This window comes from Zootoca vivipara, chromosome 5, assembly GCF_963506605.1.
Source record: "Zootoca vivipara chromosome 5, rZooViv1.1, whole genome shotgun sequence".
In the NCBI taxonomy this organism is placed as follows: domain Eukaryota; kingdom Metazoa; phylum Chordata; class Lepidosauria; order Squamata; family Lacertidae; genus Zootoca; species Zootoca vivipara.
Window position 1 is genome coordinate 56,899,186 of NC_083280.1, and position 12,198 is coordinate 56,911,383.

The 12,198-nt window shown below is 42.5% G+C and overlaps 1 protein-coding gene across 8 annotated transcripts in view; it reads right to left on the reverse strand.

Annotated features, from left to right (window-relative positions):
* CTBP2 (C-terminal binding protein 2) overlaps positions 1 to 12,198 on the reverse strand; it is a 225,848-nt gene that overhangs the window by 18,582 nt on the left and 195,068 nt on the right. For all 8 annotated transcript variants that reach the window (XR_004693873.2, XM_035137563.2, XM_035137553.2 and 5 more), the window contains 2 exons: positions 9,020 to 9,174; positions 3,250 to 3,394 (listed from right to left, as the gene is read on the reverse strand). Coding sequence is in view for 7 of the 8 variants with exons in the window: in XM_035137553.2 (XP_034993444.1) it covers positions 3,250 to 3,394; positions 9,020 to 9,174 (300 nt within the window). In the remaining variant the exon portion in view is untranslated. The remainder of the gene's footprint in view (positions 1 to 3,249; positions 3,395 to 9,019; positions 9,175 to 12,198) is intronic.

A 12,198-nucleotide genomic window follows, 5' to 3' on the forward strand; every position in this document is an offset into this window, starting at 1 on the left:
GACGCCAACTGGCAGCAGCTCTTTGGAAAAGAAGGGTGTTTTTTCTCACCTGCTCCCTGATTCTTTCAACTGCAGATACCAGGAATTGAACCTGGTGCCTTCTGTATGGAGAGCACTTGCCCTGCCTAAAGCGAACAATCCTTCCACCGGCATTCTTAGAGAGTCCGTTACCACGTGCCTTTTCTGGCCATTTGTACCAGCTTTGAAGCTGATGGCCCTTATGACCTTGGTACAGTGCATCTAAGTTATGGTGCATCTAACGCATCTAACTCATGAATAAAACTCAAAGGAAAGGGGAAATGTATGGAAATTTTAGTAGACTGCACCAGCACCACAGTATGAAAACCATGGCTAAGGATAGGCCCTTTTAAACTTGTTTCATCCCACCCCACACCCCCAAACAAGGCTACTTTGACAAAGAACAAATTTATGAAAAATTCAGGGCCAAATTCAGATATTGTCAACTATTTCCAACCTTCCTGTGGATGTCTGGAATGGAACTCACAGACCACTAGTGTTTGTGGATTATAGTTTGAGAACGTCTGCTCTAGAAGGCACGCAGGAAAAAGCTTGATTGTTGATTCCACATTTTTAATTCAAGCTGGTTTTTATTAGCTTTTGCTTAATTTTACTTCACATCCTGTTTGTTATATGCTGACCATCTATCCTACTTCAGAACGTGACAACTGGTGGTTATAAGCAATAAATCAAAATTGAGCTGATTCCACACAGTATCACCATATGGGGCTGATTTTAAACCAACTAGGGTTTAAAATTAAATGCTGTTTTGTGGAAGTTCTTAGACCAGTGACTCTCAGGTGCTGGTGGGAGTCTGACTCCTTACTCCTTTTAAGTCATCCTTTCCTTAAGATTTCAAATGAGGCTGCCAAGTAATATGGCTTTTCCTGCCCCTTCTAAATGCAGGAAGATTATTCACCTTCATGGGATGGAGCTGCTACCCAAGGTAATGCCTAGACATGCAAGGTGAGATACTAGGGTTAAGTAGTGTAAGCAGCTTTGGCAAAGCATTAACAATGTTCATTCAGCACAGGACTGACTCCTGCCAGGATTCCAGAGAATGAAAAGTTCAGCACAATTTGCTCCTTCTCCAGGCCTGCAGAATTATGTCCCCATCGCACCAGGAATTATGGCATTAGCATACTTTCCTCCATCTGTCCAAAGTACTTTAAAAACAAAACTCAACTTGATCCCGTTGCTCAGATTTAGTCCTTTTATCGATATACAATTTTAAAAATAGCATTAAAAGGCTATTCAGGGGCCTGAAAGCGATCGCCAAACATGCTGTGTATGAAACACTGAATAATATGTACATATTGCTTGCTCTGGGTTGTCAGCTGGTGAGCTTCATGGCTCTGGAGAGTCTTGAACCCATCCCTTGCTTGACACTCTAATGCAGGCATAGGCAAACTTGACCCTCCAGATGTTTTGGGACTACAACTCCCATCATCTCTGACCACTGGTCCTGTTAGCTAGGGATGATGGGAGTTGTAGTTCCAAAACATCTGGAGGGCCGAGTTTGCCTATGCCTGCTCTAATGTCTACACTTGACTACAGTGCACAGTTGCACTTCTCACTGTAGTTTGGTGCTTCCCTATAACAGTATTTCCCCCTTAAATCATCCTGGGCAAATATTTACAGGAAAAGTGGCAGAAGTAGCTCACTTCGTGCTACAGATGAGGGCAGCTGGAGGTGGTATGGAAAAAGATGCAAAGCACTTAAGTAAATGTATAACTTTCACTAGCCACCAAAAGTTTGCCATGGGCAATGTACCAAAATAAGGAGAAAAAACAAGATGGAATTGTAATGCATACATTAAGACCTAAATGTCAAAAAGCCCCCAAAGCCTCAGGTGCCAGTAGGCATTCTTCTCTCTGCTGTCAGTGGTTTTCCTGTTTTAAATGTTACACTGCTATAGGACAAGGATAAAGAGCTATCTAATAATGAGCTGGACCAATAGTCCACCTAGATCACTTATGCCAATTCCGACAGAGTCTTTACAAGACAACTACCGGAGGTATTTTAATCAAGAATGCCAGTGGTGGCTCTTCACTGGACTAAATACTATATCCCAATGGATATAGTAAATATATAGATGTAGGGTTCAGACACACACAATTAAACCAGTTAGAATTACATCTGGTTATATTCTCTTTTTTTCTTACCCCCCCCCCCATTATTTCATTCATTCACTACATGCATAGAACAGCAGCGGACTGGAGACAGGGAAAGAGCCATCAGAAGGAAAATTTCAAAATGTACATGGCAGCCCTTGATTACTTAAAAAAAAAATCCATGGGAAGCTTCTCAGTCTACAAATCTCTGACAGCAAAGTCATGCTGTAAGGAAAACAGCAAAGAGCTCTCAGGCAAGTTAGGGATTTTTTTTAAAAAAAAAAGAGAAAAAAACCTGTAGATGATCCAGCAAAGTGTCTTGTTTAGAATGTCTGCTGTAGAGAATGTGTGTTTCTTTAGTTTTATTAAGATTTACAATGGAGTACTCCTTAGCAATTAATCACTTTAATGACACCCTATCGACAAACATATACAGCTGGCACCCTATAAAGATCAATTTTATTTTATATGCTAATGCAGTGGCACTCATTAGTGATAAAACAATTAACGGTGCTGCTTGCAAACAGCTCACTAGCATTTTAGTAGCACACAGAAATGGCCAATATGTTGTAATTCTTAAATCTAGTTAAGGATAACATAATTAGTTGCCTATGTTTGTTGTCAGGCAAAAAGAGACTTCATTGCTAAGAGATTTAAAACCAAGGGGACTATTGTCTACATGCCAGGCCATTCCATTAAACAATCTTTTTTGAAGAAAGGCTATCCATGTATGCAACAGGCAGCAGCCACCAGAGAGGAGGAGGCAAAGTAACCCAAACCATAGTAATCTATGGACCATCTCTCTGCCAGTAGAGATTCCTGTCCCATCAGAACATTACACGATGTTTTATTCAGTTTACAGTTGATAATGTGGAAGCCCTTAGCTGCAATGAATCTGTGCTATCTGCACTGGATTTCCCATATGGTCTTTGAAGCAGCTGCATCACAGCAAGCAAAACAGAGCTGCTTTGTCGTATGCTGGGATGGAATCAAAGTCACTCCCACCAGAAACCTGCTGTAAACATGATTCTGAGACAATCAAGTAATTTGTTCTACTTAGAACGAAAACCAAAAACTTAGTTAAGGAGGAGGCACTGAAGTTACGTCTAAAACATACCAAGTTCCCCTGCAGCTTTGATGTCTACGTTGTCATAACCGCTGCCTATTCGAACAATGACTCGTAAGGCCTTGAACTTCTCTAGGTCTTCCCGGGTGAGAGTGATAGTGTGGTACATCATTGCTCCAATGGCTTCATTTAAAACCTAACAGACACACACAAAAGAAGGAAATAATAGACATTAGTGAAGCAGATGGACATGTTCCGGTAACAGCTGTTGAAGTCCGGTGATGAGTCATGCACAAACATCTAGCAAGGCACTTGGTTCAATCTGATTAAGTGGTCAAAGACTCCCAAGTAATAATGAAAACGCTAAAGAACTCCAGAATAAATGTGTGTAGCTCTCACTATGTGTGTGTACGTGTGTGCAAGTATGTACGTGTGAAATTTTGCCCCGAAGGATCAGTCTTCATTTGAGGTCAACAGGCTTAAACTCTGGAAGAACTTAGGTGGAATAGGGCCACTGCCTAAACAAGAATCATAAGCAGTGAGAATCTGTGTGTGCTTTGTGCTCTTTTGTCTGGTGTCAAAAATAGAAATACACCACTGCTTCCCTCTGAATGCCTCTGCCCCTGGATAATCTTTCAGTTCTAGAAATATTTTGCATGAGATCCTGGATTGTATCGAGTGCACTATATGCCCCCATGTAGTCCCATGAAAATACCTCAATCAAAATAATACTCAACAATATCTAGATCTTTGCATATCTAAACACTCTCAAATCCCTGGTGATGTAGGCTACTTCTCTTTCAACAACAGTAGTCTAAATGGTAGAAAAGGAAGTGTGAGTTCTCCAAATGGTCAGTGCAACTGGTTCCCAGCTCAATCTATCACTAACTACCTCCTGTTCTCTTTCTCGACTGGAAGTTTATTTTAGCCTCTACACTATCCCTTAGGAAAATCCACACGTATATATTACTGGGTGATGAAAGGACTGATTTCCCCCCTAGATTAAGTAAATATGGGATTTCCCAGAGGTATTTGCAGTCCCTTTCTCTAGCCCCCCAGACTGCTCCCTACATATATGGGCTCTGAATTCAACATGTGGGAGACCAAGATGAAACTGTTCTGGACAAAAGCTGGAGAACACTTTGGATACTTGCTCACTAGTTGACTAGAATTCTGCAGCCCATGAAGCCGCCCTGCTTGTCTATGGCAGTGTTTCCCAACCTTGTGCCTCCAGATGTTTTGGGACTACAACTCCCATCATCCCTAGCTAGCAAGACCAGTGGTCAAGAATGATGGGAATTGTAGTCCAAAAACATCTGGAGGCACAAGGTTGGAAAACACTGGTCTATGGTACTTACTGACAGAGAGTTGCTAGTCCAATGCTAGTCTTAATCGAAGTAGACCAAATTAAAATAATACACACGACCAACATAGATCAATTGATTTCAATGGGTCCAATCTGTGTAAAACTTAGTTGGATACAACTCAAATACAGCAGAACCTCTGGATTAATACACAAGACCATCATACAATGTAGTTAATGAAAAAAAAGGCGCTTGATAGAGGTAATTTTTATCATACACTACCAATCTTCACTGATGCAAGGGGTGGTGAAATACCTCCTACACTTTTTAAAAACAGAGAAAATTGAAAAATCCACTTGATAGCTGGTCATCTGTTTCTAGCCTACGTGAGCTAAACATTTGTTACTGAGCACTCCTGAATATTGAGGTAATATGTGTCACTTTATATTAATAGCAGTTTTATATATTCCAGCGTTTTATTATAAACCAGACGCCATGAACTGTCCTCCTGAACGGTATTGTATTCAACCAAACTCCAGATCATTTCATTCCCAGCTGGTTGCTAGTAGACTGAATGCTGAGCTGGGCTCTTCCATAAGCTGAGCAAAAGCCATCACCAAGCCACAAATGTGCTTTCTCAGTGCCTAGTAGATGAAATACTATGACACTAACAGGAGCTGATGAAAACTGAGAAAAGAGAAGGCAGGATTTGTATTTAGGAGATGGTTATAATCTAATTTTAAAGGGAAATATGATAAAGGAAATATGAAGTTTCCAGACAGTGGTTAAGAGGGGGAGGAGAAAGAGATAAAGCAACAGCCTCTGACATCCAATTGGCCTCATGTGACTGGATACTACAGATCAGAAGGCCCTACATGCCCCAACGGGATTTACACTCTAATGCACAGATTTATACTCTCTGCCAGAGAGTCACTAAGAGTAAAGTTATATTCACCCTCATTATTCCGTACTCAGAGTAAACACAGCATGAAAACAGAAAAGGCTTTGAACAGGCAACATGCTTAAGATACCTTGGATACAGCTCTACATTTGTATTGACCAGGCTATTTACTGCTGATTATTTAAACTAGCGCTGAAGGCTGCCCTACCGAGGGATAATTCCTTAGGTCAGGAGCATTATAAGGACAGACTGAGCGATGAATGACAGTAAGCCTTCTAAGGATTTGCCTGCCACCTCTACCCAGTCATTTTTGATCTTGTCATTCTCCCCTCTCCTCCTCCCCTTTATCTTCATTTCTTGGAGACTTAGGTTTCAAGCCTTCTGCTCACCCAGAAGTATCTCTTTCTACGTGGCATTCAGGGTGAACAACTTTTCAGGTCAACCCTTCTTTGTGCAAAGATATCCATTGATATGTTGTATTTTTTATTGTACACCACTGCAGCATTTTGTAGTGTTTAGAGGTTTATAAATAATCCAAAACAAACATACATAGTGTTCTGAGACAAAGATATCATACATAATTGTTTATTTTTTTCAGAGAATTTGGAATCCTTGAAGACCTGCTCCCTGCCTTTCAGGCCTTTTCCACCTGGCCTGGGAGGGTGGGGCCCTAGCTACAAAAGCTGAGCCTGCTGAGCAGGCTGGGGTATTGTTTAGGGGGTTCTGTTGAGGGGGTGGGTTGTTGCTTTTTGTATCTTTATTTGAGATCTTACGGTTTATGTGGAAATTGTTTAATTTGGTTGTTTACTTTTGATGTTTAATTTATTGTTTATGACTAATTTTTGTTATGCTTGGTTTTTTTTTGTTATCTCACACATGTTCCAAAACTGCTCAAGAGGGTTGAGGCCCCTTCTGAATCAGATTTTTTGGGGGATATGAAGGCTGCAAGGGGTGTGTGAGAGAGTGCAAGGGGTGTGCGTGCAAGTCCCATTGCATGAGCAGAAGACATCTGCTCATGGATGGACACAATCTGATATCATCTTTTGAGAAGTGAATGCCAAATTCTACAGGTTTTATATTATGTGCTCAGTAAAACTACTAATACAGGAAATAGAAACAGCTTTTACAAGTCAAGGTAAGGATCCACCACACCGTAATGATTTAAACAGACTCTAAGTGGCATTCTGCAACGTTTTTTTTGGTCTATTTATTTATTGAAATTATTTTATGCCAGTTTGCAGTTCCAAAAAATATTTTAAAAATTCTAAGCACTTTGCTACCTATCTTAAAACATCAAATGGATTTTGCTGCATTTGAAGCACCAAAGTGACCTCTGACAAGGCACAAGTCTGGCAGTGTAAATGGAGGTCTTGGGCTGCCCAGACAACAAGACTCCCCTTTGGGCCTCACTGATGTGGTCCGAAGGAAAGGAAAGCAATACATTTGGCACCAGCTTGGCTGCAGGAGTTGCTGGAAGGAGGCATTCAAGACACCATCAAATCACCTTAGGGACTCCACTAGGAATCTGTGCTGGGTTTACCGGTAATCCTTAACTTTTTCTCCCTGAAGATGTCTCGTAAGGCAGTGGGTATGGATTGCTCCTCGGGGTTTACTTCCAAAGCCTTTCTCACAAATGAGCATACCTGCTTTCCCATCTGCCCCTCATTTCCCTCTACAGCATGTGCAGAAGCTGAAGGAGAGTCTCCACCTCCATCATTCTGCCCGGACACTGAGGTCCAGCACCGAGGGCCTTCTGGCGGTTCCCTCGTTGCAAGAAGCCAAGTTGCAGGGAACTAGGCAGAGGGCCTTCTTGGTGGTGGTGCCTGCCCTGTGGAACGCCCTCCCTGTGGAACGCCCTCCCAACAGAGGAAAACAACTACCAGACTTTCAGAAGACATCTGAAGGCAGCCCTGTTTAGGGAGGCTTTTCATGTTTAATAGATTACTGTGTTTTATTTTTCTGTTGGAAGCCGCCCAGAGTGGCTGGGGAAACCTAGCCAGATGGGCGGGGTATAAATAATAAATTATTATTATTATTATTATTATTATTATTATTATTATTATTATTATTGACAGGTGGACCCACTATTGTTCAAGTCTGCTCAATCCGCCAGAGCCCAAGCCTTTGCATGCAGGGGAAGTTGCTAACTCACCAAGGTTTTGAGATCCACTGGCTACCTTCACCTGGTCCAGTTGGCTAATCAAAGCCATTACTGGGGTGTGGCCACTGTCCCAAGCCAACAGCTTCTAGGAGCCATAGACGAGAGCTCAGTGCAGGGGGAAGACTTATGGTGGACAAGGAGCATGACGTGTCCCCCAGGAGAGATACTGCCTCTCCCATAACACCTCATACATTCCACACAAAATAAAACATTACAGATGAAGGCTAAAAACAAAAATACAATAAAGGAAAACAAAATATTCCCTGAAAAGATAAAACAAAAACACTGCAAATAAAAATATAATACAAAGATGTAATAGATGTAATAATTGTATAGAGTACAATTAGCAACAAAACAGAATAACCGAAATAGAAGCTGTGAATGTCCTTGAATTAAAAACCTAAAGGAAGCACTGTCCCCAACTATATTCAGGATGACATTGTAGCTACCTTAAGGCCAAACAAAAGATGTTTCACACACAAAAATTCAAAATGTTCTGCTGATACTTCCCCCTTTTAAAACCAAAAGCACACACGCATGTGGAAATCTGTGGGGAGGAGAGGAATGGCAGGGGACCAATTTTGGGGAGGGGGGGCAACCCTAGTGCGTTGCTCTTCTGTTCCTAATCTCCCCCTCCCGAAGCTAGTTTAAAAGGGGCTGTTTAAAGAAGGGTCCATGTATCTGTTTGGACCTTAGCTTGCCTTTTCAAGCTGCATATTTTGACACTTTTGACAAGGCTTCATTTCTATTACTTCAGCCATTTACTTCAGCCATTTACTCAACCTCATGGGGTCCCTAGCCAATCCAGGTTCAAAAGGTTACTGAAAGACAGTTATCTAATGTTTACATGAAATCCAAGTATGTTTGATCTTTTATACATTAATTCCTTTGCTTTCGCCTATTGATTTTGTATCATTTAAGAAAATCAATCGGGCAGAATAGCTAAATCTGTTCTTCATGAACACATACTGTTTGCAAGTGCACTGAACACAAGGAACACAGCACCTGGACCAGGCAAACTGTTTGCATTAACCTTTTCCCCCTCTTACTCACCTATTTCAAAGCCTATCTAACAAGATCATTCACTTTTTGAATCCAGGAGATTGATTTTGTCTGCCTAAGTAACCAACTTGGTCATAAAATCCAAGACAGGTGCCATCAAAGAAACTTTAGCTCAGAAATTCGCATTTCAGGTGTATCCACTGTTAGTTCTGTTAATCAAAAGAGCAACAGCAATACAAAGAGGAAAAGATAGAGTAAACCAACAAACACACATAATCACAAATTAGGTCTCCAAGACACCTCTTGTAATCCAAAACTGCTTTATTACAAATTTTAGTCATTTTTACTCTAAAAAGCAGTGTACAGGTAAGGGGAACTGAACCTGAAATGGATTCAAAACTAGACAGCCATACTCTCCCTCATCAGGTCGGTCTACAAAACCATTTTCTTTACCTTTTCGTGGATTTCCTGAGTTGATTGCGCATCACAGAATGCAACAGTAGCCAAGTCCTTCAAAATGGGCATCTCCACTGTACAGTCCCTTCCATCTAGTAAAGCCACCAATGGACGAGGATGCATAGGGCCATTCATTATTTGCGGGCGAATACCTGGAACCAAATGGAGCATAAGTGTTAAACCAACTTAATAGTACCCCTGATTGGCACATGGGTTCATCTGAAACTGTAGTAAGCAGTATTGGCTTTGTAAAAGGATCAGGATGCTACTTGAGAAGGGTAGTCTGAGTTTAACTTCTGGTTTCTCTATTGTACCTCTACCTGAATCAACATTTGGACAGTTTGCAGTGCAGTCTTATATATGGTGCTTCCAGGTACAGGATTGCAACCATGTGGTTTAAATGGAGCCAGGTTGGTCTATTAGAGGAAATGGCTCACTGCCTCAATCAACCTCAGCCTGCCCTGCCCCTCCACTTGCATTCTTACTTACAATCAGTCCAGGGAGTGGGGCTGTGACTTTGCCTACTGTTGGATCTCCCTGCCTTCTGCAGTCCGACCACCAGTCACAACTGCATTGAGCTCTTTATATTTACCACCCAGGCACTGAGCCCAACTAGCATCAACGATGCTACAGTTTCAGGTGTTCCCAAAACACAGGTTGTAGTGTAACATCCCCTTCTTTCTAAGGGGAGGAAAAACAAAGGACCCCTAGAAAAACGGAGAGCAAAGTGGAACAGACACCCCTTTATTCCCAGAGGAGATGAGTGACCAGGTCCTTTAAATGGGACAAAGGCCCAAAATATCATTAAACACAACACCTAAAACACCACCATCACCATGTAGACAGCAATCTGATTTCACACAACTCTGTGAAGAATTGAAGCCCAGTGGCTTTGAGGTATTATTTGATTCGAAATGCACCACATTGTCTCCCTATTATTTTACTTGAGGAATTTCTGTTGGGCCTGCCTCATGGGATGCTGTTTCTGTTTCTGAAGCAGAGCAGAGTTTCATAAACAGTTTGTGAGGTAGCATGAGGGTTTGCTGTTGCAAGGAAAGGGAAAAACAGCAACAACAGCAACAGCGAGAATCCTGCAGGGTGGGGTGGGGGTTATATGCCAGAGCTTACCTCAATACCTCTTTGGGCCTCAGCTTGAGGCATGCATTGTACTTTTTAGATGTGGTCCACAAACCGCTATGAGTACCGACATTCAGAGCACACTTCTCAACATGCACACAAACAGCTGGGGCTCTGTGCGATATAGGCCAGTAACTTCAAACAGTAAAAGCCACTTTTGAAAGTGCTGCCCTAAGGGATGCTTTTCTGACAAAGAAACTTAGCGTTATCTTACTAGTTTTTCTCTCTCTTAAAGACTCAGGGCCACAGTTCAGTTACAACACATGCTATTGAATTCTCTGCAACTCTATCTAAGTAACGCAAATACGTCATTAATTGCTTTAGAATTACCTCCCTGTTAAGCCTGGGCCTTCCTAATTTTTCATAGAAGAGTGATTTAAGATTACTCCCTTTGATAAAACACTGGGTTGTTTAAAATCACTCTCTTTGATTTTCCGTGCTAAAGTAAAAAAAGAAAGAAAGTATTTATAGAATGTAATCCATGAATGGTTTAAGTTAACAGGGAAGCTATAAATACATAACAAGCTATGTCATGCAATCCTACAAGTCATCAAAAAGTTAAGACAAATAATACCTGAATTTCCTGTTCTATTAAAACAAATTGCTACATTTATCGGTAAATACGTAAGCCTCTTATGCTTCCCTTATTGTTTTAAAGTACAGAGAAGTGATGCCTCAGACCAGGGCGGGGGAACCTGTGGCCTTGGATCATTGGAGTCCAACTACTGGTAGCTTATCTAATGGTCAGGAATGGTGAGAGCTCTAGTCCAACAGCATTTGGAGGGACCAAGTTCTTTACTTGTGCATTAGACAGATATTAAAGATGTTCTTAGAGTCACTGTGAAAATGCCGAAAGAGAGAACTTAGGGAAGAGGATGTTGTTCTTGACATCCGTCTGCCTCAAGAAATAATGGAGTGTGCCTCAGGGGATGAAGTCAAACTTCTGAAGAATCACAACGCCTGCTGCAGCTGCAGAGACCGGTAACTCGCAACTGCTGCCTCCCGAGTTGTTTTTGCTGTGTTAGCAGCACTGAAGTGACCTCTCCAGGATGCAAGCCTGAGCAGTGGGTATGGAAGTTCTGGGCTGCCCCATGAGGTAAAGGCTAAAACTGAGATCCTTGGCTTGAAACATTTGAGACAGCATCCCAGCATCTAACTGAGTTGGACAGAATGCCTAATGAAGACTAAATAAGCACTTGTGCCTGGAAAAGGGCAACATCTAAGGTAAAGAGCAACAAATCTGATGCCAAAGAAAAAAAAGAATACTGCATTTGTGCTTCTATTTAGGGTGCTATGTAATAGATATCATATTAGCTTAATATATGGCATATGGATGTTGACAGGAAAAACAAGGACAATATGCTGGATCACAGAGTGGTCTTAAGTGAAATGAGTTTTAATTAACCCTTGTAACATTACAGGAGTACAGGATGATATACACATAGAACAGGGTCCCCAAACTACGGCCCCCGGGCCGGATGCGGCCCAATCGGCCTTCCAATCCGGCCCGCGACGACCCCCGCCGCCCGCTGCCGCCGCCCGCTCTCATGGCGCGCGGCGCAGCGACGATCTAAAAAATCGGCAAAAAATCGCCGAAAATCCTTTGTGCGCATGCGTATGGGCCTCTCCCGACCCGGAAGAGGTCATTTCTGGTGCACTTCCGGGTCGGGGGAGGCCCATACGCATGCGCACAAGCGATTTTCGGCGATTTTTCCCCCGCCCGTGTGCGTGTGCGCATGCGCACGGGCGCACACTCCCCTGCCCTCCGGCCCGCTGCGCGCGCACTCCCCTGCCCTCCGGCCCACTGCGCGGTCGGCGCGGCGGGCACCGGCCCGCCGCGCGGTAAGTCTGGGGACCCCTGACATAGAACAAATGAAAATTCTGTCTTGGATGCAGGGCTTGCTTACAATGGGTATCTGTGCCACCCCTAGACGCTCCAACTGCCTTCAAGGGATGCAGGCCAATTTGACTGAGGGGCCATTCCGTGAAAAATGAGCCTGATAAGAAAAAAATTATTTTTAAAATATACTTATTTTACT